This window comes from Mastacembelus armatus, chromosome 17 (genome assembly GCF_900324485.2).
Source record: "Mastacembelus armatus chromosome 17, fMasArm1.2, whole genome shotgun sequence".
Taxonomy (NCBI): Eukaryota; Metazoa; Chordata; class Actinopteri; order Synbranchiformes; family Mastacembelidae; genus Mastacembelus; species Mastacembelus armatus.
Window position 1 is genome coordinate 6,848,123 of NC_046649.1, and position 18,124 is coordinate 6,866,246.

The 18,124-nt window shown below is 41.1% G+C and overlaps 1 protein-coding gene across 1 annotated transcript in view; it reads left to right on the top strand.

Annotated features, from left to right (window-relative positions):
• The first annotated feature begins 753 nt into the window (after window positions 1-753).
• Window positions 754-18,124, top strand: part of zswim5 (zinc finger, SWIM-type containing 5) — a 58,210-nt gene continuing 40,839 nt past the window's right edge. The window contains exon 1 of the mRNA XM_026313652.1: window positions 754-1,285. Coding sequence (XP_026169437.1) covers window positions 754-1,285 — 532 coding nt within the window. The remainder of the gene's footprint in view (window positions 1,286-18,124) is intronic.

The following is an 18,124-nucleotide window of genomic DNA, read 5'->3' on the forward strand; positions in this document are numbered from 1 at the left end:
GAGCTGAAACAATGACTGGCATTTAACTATTCATTTAGTCATTTAGGATTTGATCCTTTCATTTCATATACCACTGTAAACGTAATATCTTTTAGTTTTGGATTTTCACCTTAGGCTCTTGGACTGTGTGATGCCTATTAATAAGTGGGCGTTGACATTAATCGATTATGCTAATCAAAGTCCTAAATTTGATTCATAAGTCACAGGCTGAAACCACACTACCCGGATAGCAAAATTATTCTGGCTCAGATATGGCCCAAAACTGGCTTACCATTTGCTCTGGGTGGATGTGTGGCCCCCGAAATGGGCCAAATTTGGCATGCCAGAATTTGCCAAAATCAAACCAAAAGTAGGCCAAAAACCGACACAAAACCAATTTCCCATAATCCAGCCAAAAGTAGCCATAACTGACCCTAATCATACCATATATATATTGCCTTCAAAAATGAAGTTACGATTTTCACAACTACAAATAAAAATGACAGACGTGACTGCAGTGCTGCAGACTGTGGCGTTGCTGTTGCTTTGTGTATTAGTTTAAAGCGAAGAAAAATTGAAAGAAAAACTAAATTAAATTTAAAAACGGACTCGTAGCACCGATTTAATTGTGAAAGTTGCGATCGGAAGTGTGTTCTCGTATCCTGTTTGGTTTGACACTGCTCGATGTGTGTGTTTGTGTGTGTGTGTGAACTGCTTCCTGCTGCTGCTCGCTGTCCGCACACCGTCCGTCTCGTCAGTGTTGATCGGCTCACCATGGCGGAAGGACGCAGAGAACAGCCGCCCCATCCTCTCCTGTCCTTACCACCGGCTAGCAAGCGACCCTGCCTGCGCCCTGCTCCCCGAGGTCCCGGTCCGGGGCCCGGACACGGTAGCGGGTTGCCCAGCTCCCGGTGTCGTTCCCCGGAGTCCCTCCTGGACTGCGCCGCGAAGGCAGTAGCGGAAAAGTGGGCCTTCGAGAGAGTAGAGGAGCGCTTCGAGCGGATCCCGGAGCCCGTGCAGCGCCGCATCGTCTACTGGTCTTTTCCCCGTAACGAGAAGGAGATATGCATGTACTCTTCGTTTCAGTGCCGAGTCGCCGGCGAGGAGGGTCCGTCGGCGGCTGCCGGTGGAGCGGGGGCTGCCGGTGGGTCCGGAGCTACAACCACCAGTGGTGGCGGAGGATCTACCGCCGGTACAGCAGCTACCGTGGGGGCAATCGGAGCAATGGGAACGGGAGACGGGCTACCTTTCCGCCGCGGTATCAGACTGCTAGAGACCGGCTGTGTGGAAAACGTTTTACAAGTCGGTAAGTGGATTATTTCACTATAACCGAGACGACGCTGTTTGGCACGAACTCCGTGGACCGTCCGAGCGCCGCTGCTGCTGGATCTGAGCTGGGGATGATTGATGGAAGTTTTCCCTGCTGTCGTGGAAAGTATGCAAAGCGTCTGTGCGCAGCGCATGTAAAACCACACATGCTCCGGTGCCTGTTTTTAGTCCAGTGGGCTCACAAACAGACGCCTGTTGTCGATTTTCGAGCTTTTATCGACCACTCTGTGAAAGGGGAAGCGAAAACACGGCTGCCTGCTAGCTTAGCCGACCAGCTGCTGTTTAAAAATTAAAGGGCTTCCTATTGTGGCTTTTCATTACTCTGCAGCTCCACCACTGACTGCTGCGTCTTTAACCGGGTCTGTCTTCGTGTTGGAAACCCCGACCCGCCGTGTATTCGGGTGTTCAAACCGGAGAAGCCGTGTTTCGGGAACTATTAGCACTTTTCTCCCTCTCCGGGGCTCCTCATCGGCGACCGGAGCTGGTCGTAACCCCGGCCGAAAGGCAGGGGGAGGCGCGGAGGAGGAGGGCTGACAGACGCCGATACAAAAGGACCCAGCGTTATAGCGTCGGGGCTTTATTTTTGTTTGTGCGAATTCCCTGTTTGCAAAAGTCGTTTTTTCCCTTCAACACACCATTGGCTGAGGGTGGCTTAGGCAAGGAACAAAGGCTGTTATTGGCTCCGTTATTATGATTAATCCAACCTTAATCCGGAAAAATCCCCCGCAGCTTTTTGTTTATTTGCTGCTGCTGGTCGGACCGGACAAAGAGCGCAGCCGCCAGCAACGTGGAAAACACATATTGGGACTGTTTGCGATGTTGTTTATTATTATTAAAGTTAGCCCTTTCCTGGACCCGTGTAACGTTAAATAGTCTTTCATAGCGTGTGTTTGTCGGAAGCCTCCGAGTCGTTTGCAACACAAAAGGCTTCCAGTTGAAATGATCGATAAGCGTCTCGCATTTCCAGCGCTGCAGAGAGGCTGTTTCCAAACAAAGGGCCATTCCGCAAAGCTTCATCTCCACTCTCATTCCCATTAGTTTCATAACCCGACTCTACACAGCCTCAGAATGAGCCCAAACATCGGGGAAATCGGTGAGATTAAACGGTATGATTGTAAAGAAAACTGCCTTTTATGGTTACTGGGAGGGTTTTTCTAAGGCCATATGGTGTGATAGCCACCGGAGCTTGTCTGGGGTTTCATGTTGCTCTGAGGTATCTGGGGGGGAAAGCTGCAAACTGTGGCTGCTGCGTTTCTCTGTGTGACTGCTGTATCTAATTGCATCTCATAAATGCTCATCGATTCCACCCCATAACTAAATGAAATTTGAGACTTATGAATATGAAAGTTAGATGAGCTCTCAGTGAGATTTGTTCCAGTCTGGCTCAATAAGTTTAGCAAGTGTGCGTCTGCAGGAGAGTTAATATACAAAACACAGAACTAGTCAAGTCAAGCAAGTCAGATTTGTTCTGACTTCACTTTGGTTCCTTGCCTCAAGGCCCCACATTTGTGTCATACATTGGGATTATTTGTAAACTAGAATTTGAGTGAAGGCTCCTTGAGAACAGGTTGAGTGGCAGGCTACTTTTACCACTTCCTGTCATTACAAACCCATGAACCCTGCACTACTACACAGGTGAAGCTGTGTGTGTTAGTAGAACTACAGGGTTAATCCTTTTTTTAGTTTATAATTTGTGATTAAGGTTGCAGTTTTCTTTGAAGTGTAAACTTCAGTTGAAGTTTTAAGACAAGCATACACCTGTAAGCAAACACTTCCAGTCTTACCTGTCTCACTGACTGATCATTTCCAGTCTCCCCCAAGGTCAGTCACAGCAGGCAGGGCACATGGTTTTGTCTTTCTCTCAACAAAACACAAGATGGGCTAAATAGCTAAGTGACAACCAGATAAGATTTGGCTTGTTCTTCACCCTGTGGACCATGAGAACCAGTTTACTGTGGAAGGTTTACCTAATGACTTAACAAGAGAACAATAGTTGTTTTCTTTCTTTTTCAAAGCTGGATTCAAACAGATTGGGCAACCAAGCACGCTCGTACACAATGCACTCATTAAGGATCGTGTTACCCACCTGTAAATGACTATTTTAAAGTTGCTTTCATCTAACAGATCATAATATAACCACCACTTAAAGTAGTGGTAAAACTTGTTTTTAAGAAAGTGAAATGGACGTGTGTCATAGTTTTGTAATAGCAACTTGCTGGGGAGCAATTAGGAATGAGACCAGTTTGCAAGCTGACACATGCTTGTTGATGATGCATGGTTTAAAATATAGCATCTCAAGGAATTACAGTCTGGAAAACTGGTATTAAACTTTTGAATCACATGATGTGCATGTTAACTGATTAGATAGGGCTGTATATTACATTTATACACCAAAAATTCAACAAATGCTTTACATTTGTTTACTTGTAGTCAACTCTTATGTAAAAGAGACCTAGCAACACTCAAGGCTGATGCAAGAAGCTCACAAGTTAGGCTATCATGAGATGTAATATTTTTTGTCCCCCCCCCCCCCCCGGGAGCTCCTGTTCCTGTAAACTCATGCCGATCTTTAGACTTGTTTTTATCTGGGTTTCTCTAATGTGTCTGGAGGCAGATCTGCTTTTGTTTTTTCAGGTAATTACTAATGATATCTGGTGCTATGGAGTTGGGGGGGGGATCTGTGATCTGCTTTTGACAGATTCATTCTCCAGGTCTCAGAAAGTTTAAGACCAGACTACATTAGAAGAGCAGGACAACTGTTGCTTACTGCTGCCAAAATCAAATAAAATAAAATAGAATAAAATACACAAGTTTAGCACAAAATCAAATTTTTCTATAGACAAGAGCTACATCTGTGATATTTTTTAAACTTGATTCTACACTTGGACATGGTGTCACTGCTTATTTGCTGCTTATCTTTAATGCCAAATAGTTTGCACATGCCCAAGAGCTTCTAGTAAGCTGAATAAAACTGAACTGGTTTCGGAAAAGAGTCATTATAGTACAATTTGGTAATATTTACCATCATAACACCTCTGTGCAAGTGTCAGCAGTTCAAAACTGGACTGACTGTATGTCCTTCAGATGCCCTCCATCCACGTACGTTACGAGCAAGGGCCTTTGTGTGTTGGCGTCTTTTAACAGTAATACAGACAGATTGAAGAGACGTGAGCTCATCAACAGCTCATCGGCCCATGTGTTCATAATAATCTGCTCCTGGCTCCAAGTCATAATTAGAATAATCAAAGCTAAGCGTGCTTGTGTTTGTTAACCCCCTCCTCGTACACGCCACATACACACATGTGTCCAGAAGCCCTCTTGGCACAGCTTTCAAAAATCCTCAGAGAGCAGGAGGAAGGGATATAAGAGGAGGGAGGGAAAGGGGGGTTTCTCTAGCTTTGAGTCAAGCTTTGGGATTATTGGGTCATGCTTTGTTACCCAGCAGCAGAAAAACCCCTTGTTCACAGAAAGGGGGGTGTGGGGTGGGTTCATGCATGTATATGTGTGTGTGCACGTTCCTGCCTCTGTGACGTTACATAAAGCTGTAATGGGCCCCTGACGCCCTTTGAAGCACCAGTGACTCTGACAAAGCGAGGCAGCAAAGTTGAAAAGGATTAAACTGTATGGGACAGTCATGGGTGGAAAAAATTGTAGAGCTTCTTTACTCCAAATGTTTGAGGTCCTGAAATGTCTAAATTAAGACGAGTTCAAGCAAAGCTTTTGTGTGTCTGTTTGTGGTTAGTTAATGTGTAATATTTGTGAAATTTATCTTTTGTTAAATGAGAAGCTGGCATTGTAGGAAAACATCTCCATGTAAGGTTTCAAAAATGTAAATTTTCTACCAGTGTTCAGTAATTTCAAGTAAAACCCAACTGATTTCACAATGAAGTGGAAAGCATTTCCCATCACTTACAAATATTTTAGTTATGCAGTTCCTACTTACTGTCGCTGTCTTTACTCATTGTGAGTACATGTATGGTTTTGAGTCTGTTGAAACTGTGTCTGTGAGGAGGTGTTGATGGTTGGTCTTGCCAGTAGTTCCTCTGATGGAAATTCCTGGCAGAATGGCCGCAGGGTTCCTTGTTGTGGAAAAGCTTTGCAAGCCTCTGGTGTAAATCTGCTCTTCAGTTGCTCAAGAGCATTGCGATAAAAGACAGAAGGAGGTTGTGAGCTCATCCTCACTTGCCTCATCTTCCATCTTTCTTCCTGACTCGACTCTCAGGACCAAGTCTACCGACACTGCTCAATTTTCATCTTTTGTTATTTATTTATTTTTTCATCACGGTTCTGCCTTTACCTTTCTTTTTGTCCTTTTTTCCTCATTTCTTCTGTTTTTTCACTCTAGTCATCAACCTGTACTTGACTGTTTTCTATATTTCATGCTCTTTTATGTTCTCATATCCCTCCTCCGCTCTGTTTCGATAACTTACATCAGTAAAAGATGACTCGTACTTGAATCATGTTCTGTCTGTAGGCTCAGCTATAGTTAAGGGCTGTTAGTCAGCTAAAACAGGGTTTTTGTTCTCTTCCACTGTCCATGCGTGTGGACGCTGCTGGTTGAGGAAGTGTCAGTGGCTTTGACAGGATGAATAGGGGAAGCTGGAAAAAGTCGTCAGTGCTGGGCGATAAGGAGATCAGACAGTTGACACTAACACTCTGGGTGTGTGCCTCTGTGGTGTTTCCACACTGCTGGCTCATGTTCATCTGGGTAACCATGAGTATCTGCAGAGGTCAGCCCCCGAATGGGTTAGGCTATGTTAGGCTGTGCACAGTATGGGAAGGAACACACCTATGTTTTGCTAGATTGTTTCTTTTGCAGTTTTTTTTTTTTTTTCTTGGGGCTCGTTTGTAGACTGAAAACTTGACAAACTCCTCGTTTTAACTTTCCTCTCCCCTTATTTGTATATAAACTCATAATGCTCTAATGCACTGCACATTGATACTTTTTCAGTGTAGCTGCTGCTCTTTTTCCAATTTAGTTTTCGTCTATATTTCTATACTAAAAATAATTTCAATCGCCGTTGTGTGAAAAGCCTCACTTATTGTCATGTACACACAGAATTACGCTGCATCTCTGTGGAGCTTGTTTTTAATATTTTAAAGTGCTTTGTTTTTCTTATACAGCCCGCAGCTCTACTGTTTTGGTTCACTCATGCTAAAATGTTCTGCTAACACCTGTAGGCTACCTGCTCAGCACCAAACCGTAAACAGATAAAGTTATGAAGCAGCAGGCCCACATATAGTAGTGGTCCATTCAGCAGTAAATAAACCAGATACATACATTTGTCAAGTGGCCAGAGACATAATGTGGAAATGAATGCTTTCGTTCTGCTTGATGTGTACTGTTTGTAAGTTATGCTAACAAACATTCATGAAATGAAATGTCTACACTGTGTTAAATAGGTTACATATGGAAGTATGTTTTTATTTTTAGTCTCCTCTTATTTTCAATTTTTTAAAAATTCTTGTTATGAATGTTTTATGGTTTATATCTTTAATCCTACTGATGCATATGAGTGTAATTTAATTCTATTTTTTGTAGCTTTGTATAGTAAAGCCCTTTATGAAAAAGCTATTATTTAAATGCACATCATCACTTTCATATGAAGAAATTGGCTGGTACATTTGCAACTTGAAAGTGCTTTAACCTTCACTGCAGTGGTAATTGTAGTTGGATCCTTGAGCATTGATTTGAGAAAGCACATTTTTCCCCCCCTTTTAAAGTGCATTTATTTCTGTTTATTTATATTCACAGCAGTTTCTGAGCCACAACTTTAGCCACTTAGCACACACAGGCATTCATAAACACTCTCAAAGTCTGTCTTCAATCCTTCCCCAGCACACAGCTCACACAGACAATATTTAATCAGTGTAATTAATTCCATGTCCGGCACACTCGAAAAGAGAAAATCAGTAAAACAAATCGTCCCCACGCTCTTATTAGCTCCTGGAGTGGTTCATGAAAGATGAGGCCATTAGGAAGACTCTCTGTTGTTGCTGTATTCATCAAAGCGAGAGGCACCTGTACGCACGCGTGTGAGAGAGAGTGCATGAGAGCTAATTATATAAAATCATTAATCAGAGTTTGTTGTTTGAGTGCTCCTTCCACCAGACACAGAGGCGACCATCTGTATGTTACATTTGAGACACAAACAGCACAATGGAAGAGGAGTAGAAAATATTTTTGGTAATTAATACCCAGACAGTGTCAAACTGTCATTCACACATGATCAGTTGTCAAGAAATAACATCAAAACCAGTAAGTAAGAACAGAAAAGTAGTTTGTAAGAGAGCAGTATGTACTGTGTTCTAGCAATTGCACTCAGCTTAAAGCAATAAGGCGCTGTTGTACTAAAACATTGATTTATCATTATGTTTTTCCTGCAAACGTTATATTCCTTATTTTTAATTTCCCATTGAAGGTGTTCTGCAGTGGTGCAACACTGGGCTCGTATTTACATGCAAATATGAAGACATGATTTAAAGTGACCACAGAAGTATTATAGATTGGTTTATTTATGTTCACCCTGTCATTTGTGTGTTAAGCTACCAGGCACTTTAGACACCTTTAGGGGCTCTGGAGGCATAGACAGCTGTAGTGAAAAATGCAGAAGAATAAAATCCTAGGTGTATACTTCTGCCCTTATCCTTGCAGAAGTTACCATTACTTTTTAAAACTGTAGTGGAAGCAGTAAATGTACATCTGTGTACAATGTACACAGGAAATTTGCTCTCAAGGTCAACAGCCAAATGTTGGGCTTTCATGTTCTTTAAAAATTTTACAGTGACTTCATACAGTGACGCTACCATTGTACACTATGTGTGTTTTTCCTCCCCACTTTACGTTTCTTTATACTTTATACTCTTTATACTCAAAAATATGATTACATCCCAGTTGTCAATGTGGTTTTTGAGGCAATTGCAAGAGGAAGTGAAGTTGCTTGGGGTTTCTGTCAGTCAGCAAGTACTGCAATGTTTCTGATTTTGAGATGCATGTACGAGCAGTTACTTAAATAAAGGGGTTTGTGAGTCCTTATGTAATAATGCCAAGACATACCATAAGCCTGATAGCCTCACTAGGCTTTAATTTAATTTTTTTGGAATGTCGAACAGCACCCAAGACCCTTTGCCTTTAGATTTGCACAAAGGTTGTTTCAAGTGTACCTGGACCACAAGCCTTTTGTTATCCATTTTTTCAGAAGCTTCTGTTGTTCCTGAAGGTAATAGTTCTGGTAACGTCTTTACAAAAGAAAAGCAAATGGAGATGCTTTCCTGCACTGAGTATATATGATACCATCATTGTTTTAAAGTGCAAACTACTTAAAAAAAAAACAAATAACTCTAAACTAATGCACAAATTATTTCTTTAAAGCCAAATAACCCCTATAATTCCCTTCACCACTGGTATTTCTGCCCTTGTGGCATGCTTTAGTGTTTCCAGCATTCCAGCCATTTTTCTGTCTTTTCCTTGTGTGTTTTTTGTTTAAACCTGACCTCAGGTGTTTCAGCAACATGTTTTGCTCTGAATTTCCACCCATGTCACTTCCATTCCAGACTTGTTTGTAGTATCAAGGAAAGGAAAAAATGCATTTATTGTGACTGGTACTGTTTGTTCAGGTCCATCCCTCAGCAACAGTTCCCTTTCTCACAACTGTGTAAAATTGCAATATGTGTGTGTGAAGGTTGTTTGGGAAAAAAAAAAAAACACAGAGCAAACACGTTTTACTACTCCTGTCCTGTTTTCATATCTCCCTATCCTGCATGTTGGTTTGTGTGCTTTCCTCCACCTTTAGTGCTTTTGCCTTGAGTGGTGAGTGTACAATTATCAGCCAAGATCAATGGTGGCCTTGTCCTTTTAGTGTTTGAAGCTGACAGTCTGCCATATTTAGTTATTGCACTATTCCACACCTGTCTTTTATTGGCTTTCTGTGTGTCTGTGAGTGTCTGTTTACCATGGTTGTTGTCCACATTTGGCCACTGTTCATGTCGCAGAGACTTGAAAGAGAAGGCTGAGGTTTGCAGACTAGACTATTATGTGCTCGTTTGGTTGTAATTGCAACAAATTATGGGAGAAACGACAGAAATGAAGGGGAAGCGGGTCTTTGTGATGCAAAATAGACACAAATCAAAATGTATGTTAATGATTATGTGTTGGCTTCAAATACACCAGACTTCTATAGTAGTAGAAAATGCTACATTCTCTGTACTACCTCCTTAGGTAATGTGATATCATAATTCTCCGACATGAGAAACCAAAGGACAGTAGAAGTTGTATTTGAGTAAGTACAGAACTCAGCCAATGGATTTTATCCCAGATTCCAACCTGTCTTCATTTTTCTTGTGCCTAAACCAGTTTCCTTCCTCCTTGTTTAACTGGGTGAGAAAAGAAAAGCAGCACCCCCTCTTCATCTCTATTGATTACTTGATGGTTGGATAACACTTATTCAAGCAGAACTCCACCTTCTTCTCTTCTTTTATTAGCTGGAAGCAATTTTGGAGGAGGCTTCGATGCTTATGGAATAGTTTTTTGACATAAGATGCTGTGACTTACAATCTCTGGATCCTGTGCAGATACCTTAGATACCTACCTTAGACTGCAGCTTTTCATACAGATATGAACAGCAGCATATGGGGACCAGCTTCCAAAAACAAAATATAACACAAGCTAAAGTGCACAGGTATACAGTCAGGTTATCCTTGCCTCGCTAGTTAGCCTCAGCCTTGCTTAAAGATTAGAAGGTTCTGTCCAAGAAGCAACTCGAAATTTTATAAATCAATATGAGTTATAACATTATCATAACTTTAATTTAACAGTAGGGGTGCTGGTAGATATTTTCAAACATCTGGGGACAGATCTGGACAGAACATATCGGTTTTCTCTGTTTACAGTTTTTATGCTAAGCTAACTGGCTGAGGGTGTTGCCTAATGCCTCATCAAACTTTCAGTAACCAAGCAAGTGTGTTTCCCAAAATGTAATGTAATATAATTTAGTTTTTTTCTGTTTTTCATGTTTCCTATACTTTTTTGTATGCTAAAGAGCAGATACCAAGACTAAACTGTAATACTGAAAAGATCAGGGATTCTCAGAGCCAATTATATTAGGTTTGGCCTTTTAAACTGCACAGCATAATCTTCTGTGGGCACATCTTGATTTTATCTCTGTGGCAGAGCAACTACTAGTAGAACAAGTTTGAAGGTATTGCACAGTGTATACATTGGAGCAGGCATGAATAAGAGCACAATACCATGTATGATAATAAAACAGAAAACAGCCACTTTAAAGAACCTTTAAGTAATGTGGTGTTTTTTTTGTTTGTTTGTTTGTTTCAAACACAGCACTCCACTTTCTTTCATTCTTAATGGAAACTCTGTTCCCATAATGCCCTGCTTTGTGTTAGCCGGTCCTGACCATTCCTTGATCTCTTTCCTTGATACTTTCCTTCTTTTTCTTTGACTGCAGTGAATTTGGTGCTTTATTGTGTTACCCATCTCCACTTGAAATGGGCAGTCGTAGATCATAGATAGCTTTAGATAGTCATCACTACTTTTATTCACTCTTCTTTGGAATACACAAATGGTTGTGTATTACAGCGAGTGCCTGTATCCTATGTGCTTTTACAGTCTCTGCAGCAATCAAAGCCCCTCACAACAGTGCTATTACTGCCAACAAGACAGACGAGGGCCCATAAGAGTCCATTGTGTGTGAGACATCCATTATGGTTGGATTAGAAACTGTTTCCATACATTTAGTTGACTTTGATCTCAGGAAATGGGCGTCAACAAATGTGCTGTATGCCTATTTTTTCCTTTTGCATGTGTGCAGCTTCGTATTGTCATGGTCTACAGATGTGCTCCTTTTCTTCATCTTTCAGATGAAAACATGTTCTGTCTGCTGAATTTAACAGTTCATATGTAATTCATCAGCACCGTCCTCTTCACGTGTTTTGATCTTTTCTGGTTGTGAAGGTTTGTGATTCTCTGGTCATCTTGTGCTTTTCATCAGTTTCCTTAATTCCTTCTCCATGAATGTGTGCGCGTGCGTGTGTGTGTGTGTGTAAGGTTTTAAAGGAATCACCCAATGCTAAAACTGCAAGTAATTATATCACTTAGAGACCAAGTCTCCTGTTATTGTGATTCAGACTGTCAGAGTGCATTAGCAAATGGGCCTGGAACTTTTGTGTAGCTGAGCCATTCTGTGTTGCTCCCTGTGTCAAACTGAAATGCGCCCCCCCCCCACTCTTTAACACTCCAAAGGTAGTAAAAAAGGCGCAACCACTTCCATTTCTCTGTGCCTAAGTAGCCAGGTCCAGTTTCACTATAGCTATGTTTATGTACTGTTGCTATTGTTTTAATGAATCTCTAAAATGAAGTATAAAATACAAACATTGCTTTACTAATTCCCAAAGGGAAATTCAGGACTCATTTTTAGACCTTTTTCACAGTTTATCTCACATCCTGGTTCAACTTGTACCTACTATAGTTTTGTGTGAAATCAAAGGTTATTATTGAAAATATAATAAAGCGGTTTAAGTTAAGATGTTAGCTAGCTTTTGGCTTTTTTCATTCTGTATGAAACAGATGCTCATAGTTCATGCTTTGGGTCTGTTTTGCGGCCTATATAAGCAAAATAGTTCATTTATGAGTAATTATGTCACATCGTATGGTCAAAAATGTAGATTCTGTATTCAACTAAACATTACAGATGGAGTTCCAGACTTCAAGAATGGGCCCCTTTATTAAAAATTTGAGGTCATTGTATTTATTAATCTTCAGACTTTCCATCACTGTGACTCACCTGTGTGTTCAGGAAGAGAGGCTGTTGGATCATGCTGCTCCATTGATGGCCTCTTCCTGCATAATCGGGCTAAGCTGGTAGGATAAAGGATGGAAGATTCCCCTCCAGCCTTTGTGAATTGATCACAAGAGTTAATATGACTCAACTCAGTTTAGTTTTCGTCTATAGAAATTTATCTTGCATTTTCAATGATTTAGCCTTATTTCCCTCCTTCTTTCTCTCTCACTGCTTCCTAATAACAGCACTCTGTGTGGGTTTCTTTAGTGGAAGGCCTGCTATGGCCCATTAGGCCGCAGTCTCACCAACAAATGAATGTTGAGATGACTGCAGAGGGAGGGGGAGAAAGAAAAGATACAAGGATGGAAGAAGGCCCAAGATGGGATGGGATGGGTGAGAAAAAGATGCAGGTGGGGGAGAGAAAAGGGGGCAGAAGACAAGGAAAGGAGAAGAGTGTGTGAAGAGAAGGGGGAATGGAGGGCAAAGAGGGGAGTGAGAGAAGGCGTGAAGCAAGGAAGGAGTGGAGAAAAGGAGTGCTGAAAGGCAAATGTAAGAAGTACATAACCAACCTGTCACCTCTGGCTCTCCCTTCCCCCTTCACACACTCTGCAGTCACAAAAAAGCCAAAAGGAAGGGAGGGACCTCATTAGGCTCTCAGCAGTCCATCACACTCATGGGGAGAGAGAGAGAGAGAGAGAGAGAGAGGGAGAGAGACAACAGAGCTCTCAGGTGGGGGATGGGGATACCCTGAGAAAAGAAGGGAGCGGAGGGAGAAATTAAATTGAATTGATAAGTGCAGCAACACATATGCATACACAGACAGAAGAGGACAAGCTCCCACTACACACACACACAATCCACTCTTTGCTATGCAACATGATTAATGTGGTCAACAACAGTGGTCAAGACCTCTCACCCTTTTACATGGATGCATACACTGCATGCATGCACACACTAAATGGCCTTTTCTGGCCCATTCTGAATAGCCCGTTCACACACCCTCCTCACCCCAACTTGCCTTCTTTACCATCCCTGCACCCAAACAAATCCTTTTCAATTACACAGTTTTAGCACCACTCGGCTCAACTCTGGTCATTTCCCATTACAAGTGAGTACCACCTCAAAGTGGGCCTGGCCGTCAAAGCAAGGCAGCGCGAAACTGCCCTGACGTCCTTTATATGCCACACAAACACACGCATGCACACCTCCTCGTAGGACCACAGCGTTGTTTCGGAGTAGCGTTAAGGCCTATACATACTCTGCGAGAAGCGAGAAATTTGTTCTCTCTCCCAGGGCTGCGAGAATAAAATGACATCATTTTTGGGGAGTTCTCGCAGCTTGTCCTCGACACATCATCAGGGCAGAACTTTTTTTCTTGTGTGGTGTCTGACAGCTATTGTGTGATTGATAGAACAAACTTTGTTCTTGTTCTCGCCACCTCGAGAAAGTGAACACATTTCTCGCTTCTCGTGGAGTATGTATCAGTCTTTAGCCATTTGCCTCACTAAAGACGATAAAAATGGAAAAACAAGCGGTCGCGGTTGCCGAAATTTTAAAATGGCGGGTTTCTGATTCTTGTGTCGCTCATGACTCTTCCAGTGACGTCACTCCCTGTCCAATCGGTGGCCCGCAGTCTGTTGACGTCACAATTTAGTATCGGCTCAGCTCGCTGGGAACCTGCTACCAGGTACTACCAGGTAAAACTCAAAAAAAAAACAAAAAAAAAAAAAACGAGTCCAGTAGATCCGAGTAGTGCTGGTGGAAAAGCCCCATAAGATGGATGTTCCAAACAGAAATGGTTTGTTCTACTCTGTAAATAACAGGTATGCAAAAAAATCTAAATAAAGTAAAAGCTGTATGCTGAGCAGACTGATGCACATGCATCAGTAGACAGACAGCATCACAGCTTTGCACAGCTGTAAATAAATTTCCACAGATAACATAATGAACAAATGGATCATGGGTAAAACGCCTCTTGCTAATGTAGCTGCTTGAAACATTACCTATGTAAGATGGCCTCAAGACGTTTGAACCCAAACCACTTAAACTGTCAGTTCAGATGAGGCCAGTAAACTGTCCATCACTGGAAGCACATAATAGGTTACTAAATGTCCACTGTGTGGCTGTGAATTATTTCCTCTTACTGTGCTGCCTGCCTCCAGTGTGTGTGTGCGTGTGGGAATACATTAGTGAATACAGGGTTTATAGTAGATGTCATTGTGTGTGTATGTGTGTTTGTGTTTTCCCTGGGGGTCTTGTTTGTCCTGTAAATCCAGGGGGACCTGTGTGTATTATATGTCTGTGCTTGTGCCCCTGTTTTAGGGCCATGCAGCCTTTTCAGAATAGGATTTGAGCTGAAGATACCAAGTATTAGGTAAATCACCATATATTGGAAGTGGATGAGTTTAAAGTTAGTAATGTTTTTTTTCTTTATACTTGTGATTTATTTTTGTTTTCTGTTTTTACTCTCTCTCTTTCTCTCTCTCACTTAAAGGAAATACAATCCAAGGCCCTGTCAGAAATTCCTGTTACTCTCCACTTCTTTAACTCTCTCCCTTTCTAACACACACAAAGCATGATCTGTGTATTCTTTTCTTTTTGGATTTTAAAGTCTAATTTTCACCGAGTTAAATTTGCCTAAAAAAAAGGAACATGTAGCATGCTAAGCACTTTTTCTGCTACGGTAGCAGAAAAAAATCTTTGTGTATATATGCTCTGTGTGTGCGTGTGTGCGTGTGTGCGTGTGTGCGTGTGTGTGTGTGTGTGTGTGTGTGTAAATCAGTGTTCAAAGTGTTTTGAGTTATCAGTGGGATGAAACACCACTGCTGTAACAATGGGATTAAAACTCTGCTTATAAAAGAAGCAATTACATGCTATCTTATCTCATCTGCTTCTAACACCAAAAAGCACTTTCATATTTTTCAAGTTTTCTCCTCTTCCTCTTCCCTGGAGGCATCTGTCTGTTCTCAGCACAGCCTGCTGATTGGTGAATAGCCAGTCTGTCTTTCCATCTGATTGGGTAATTAAATCTGTAAATACTTGATATTAAGTACTTGTTAGGTAAACTGCTTTTTTATGTTGTAGATTGTAGTGAATTGGACTGCTAGTAAGACAAACAGTATACTGGAAAAAGTATTGTAAGAAAAATAACAGATGAATATGCCTTTATTAATGGTGATGGTGAGAAAACTAGCGTAATAGGTTTTTGTTGAAAGCTGTACTCCAGAGACTTGTGACATCTGGGCTAGGGAAGATTTGCAAAGTCTTACAGTAATTCAGGTGACTTCAGGTGACCGTAGGTATCTTTTTTCAAGTCATTTGCTTGAAAGAAGGGTGAGATTTTTATTTATTTATTTATATTTTGTGATGATTCTCATTTGTGAAGAAATAGGAATGAGCCATTGTTTCTATCATGGATCTCAGGTTTTTCTATCTAAACTGACATAACTATTGAAAAACATGATATCTGTATAATAGTTGCAATTTTTGTTTCACAAATAGTCAAAGCAAGTAAGTCATAATGGAAAAAAACAATCACCATCTGTGCAAATGGGCCAACGTATCTAAAATAATTTCTCACCTATGCAAATTCATAAGGTCACCAAAACCCAACGATATAAAACAAATCATTACTTTTAAAAGTTTGTCCTTGACTAAATTTGTGTTGTTGCTTGATTAAAAATAAATCTAAAATAAATAAAATACATAAATGAAAAAGACCAAGTCAGAATTGTTTTGCTCTGCTGTTTGTTGCAGTTACATAATGTAAGAAGTGCCAATGATGAGCTGACAAAAGAGTTGATTTTCAAGCTGTTTTTAGGTTATGTGTGTGTTGTCGACAACAATTTAAAAAAAAAAAAAGACAGTGCTCCCCGCCCTGTTTGTTCTTGCCTCTCCTCCTCCCCTCCATAAGTATTCACTCCTATTACCTTTAATCATCTTTCATCTCCTCACTCAGAGTGGTAGAAACCAGAAGAAAGATGGATGAGAGAGAGGCAAAGAGCTGTAGCAGCAGGGGGGAAATAGCCATGTGATTGAAGAGGGTTTGTCAAGATAATTCTCCCTGATTGGCGTATCTGTCTCCTCTCTCTTTTGTGGTGAGCATCAGAGTTGCTAGTTAGCCATGACTTGGTCTCTTTGTCTTATATGCATTCCCTCCCTCCTTTCTTTCCTGCTTCTGTCCATCAAGGCCCCGGACTGATTTTAAAGAGGCAGCAGGATTTTAGTTGGCCTGGGATTACAGAGTTTAATTTGGTGACTGATGGTGTCTGTGATTGAGCATCAAAGAAGGTCTCATCTCAGCTGTGGACATTGCTATCATTTTTCTTCTTATGTTTTGGCTGTAGGGTTAAGGTTAATTCTAGGAATAACTTATACGGCAGTGAATATTTTTTCAATGAGTGAAATTTTTCTTAGGTATATTAAAAGATACTTTACAGAGATTTTTTTTTTCCCTCAGTCTGAATGCGATAATGGAACTTATTTGAGCCACAGAGGCTCCCTGCATCCAGCAGCTGATTGCAGGCAGTTTTCAGCACAAGCCTTTTTGCAGTTGGAGCATCTCCCAGAACTGTGCGGATTGCGTTTCACTGACCTGACCTGGCTGCTCTGCAGCTGATGGGCTTTTGGTGAAAGAAGCTATTAAGTCAAATTTGAGTCCAGCTGTTTTGCTTTTTGAATCTTAAGTGAAGAAGGGCTTTTTTTTTTTTTTTTTTTTTTTTTTTTTTTACAACTTAGGCAGTGATGTTTTCAGTTTGACTCACAAATTCAGAAGCCTTTATGTGATTATTCATTCATTTATTGCATAATAGGTGTTTCCATTGTTGTGAGTCATTTACAAGTCATCATGCTGTTCTTTTTTCAAAACCAAAATGAACAGCTGCAAAGAGCTTGCACCAAATCTGTGAAAAACGGACAACTAAACGAAAAAATTATGACAAAATCAACATACAGTGTCTTGTCGGGCTAATTGGTATCAAGAAGAGCAGTAAGGAAATAAAATATAAAATTTCACATTTCTCGATCAGATGTCACAGTGCTTCACAATAAAACTGCTCAAACTAAAGTTGAACATAACCTTTGTATTATAAACTTAATTTAGAAAGCAATTCATTTTACACATCCAGCAAGCACAACGCAACATTTGAAGTTGTGGTTCTGGGCACTGGGTAAATTCAAATACAATATTCACTTTTGTCCATTTATGTTATCTTCAGTTTCCAGTTTCAAAATGACAATATTATTCATTGCTGCTTTAATTAATGCAGTGAATCAACTGAAAGTCAAATGTGTACATAACAGTTTTATATCTGTACAGTTTGTTTCATCTTTCACAAACAGGATGTATTACCATGTGCAGTGGCAGCTCTGGGTGCACTGAGCAGGCTTTCCTTTGGTGTTGGGGTCATGAGACTGAAAACCGCAGAGGCCCCGCAGTAAAAGATATTCATGACTATTAGCTGTTTCCCCTGTGGCTGCCATGCAATCCACATATCAGGGTGCACACATCATGCACACACACACACACTACTCCGTGGATTGGGGGCAGTCTCAGTTTGTCCCCATACACACTAAACTAACAATATTTAACACTCAAACTCACGCTAACTGACCCTGACCTATATCCCTAGGGGGGTTCCCATGCTTTTTAACCATTGCTTTTGTTGAAGGGGGCTATAGCCAAACCTGGCACACCTTTTAACTTACAAAGACCATTTCAGTTGGAAGCCAGTGGTTACCAAGGCCTGGGGGCACTCGGTATGTGTGTGAATGTGTGTGTATCTTATGGTGGGAAGAACTGAAAGACTACGATCAGACCCTCCTTAACTGACCAGTTCCTGCTCCTTTCCCCCCACTTTTCCCCGCCTTGTCTTCACTGTCAAAACATCTTTTAGTTTGGGCTGTTCCAATGTCTATTTTTTTTCCTCTAGCCAAAGTCTTATTGTTGCCTGAAGAATTATGTGAATCAACAGATAAAAGTAAAAGCAGCCCACTGTGGTGTTTTGAAATGAGGTTGCTATGCA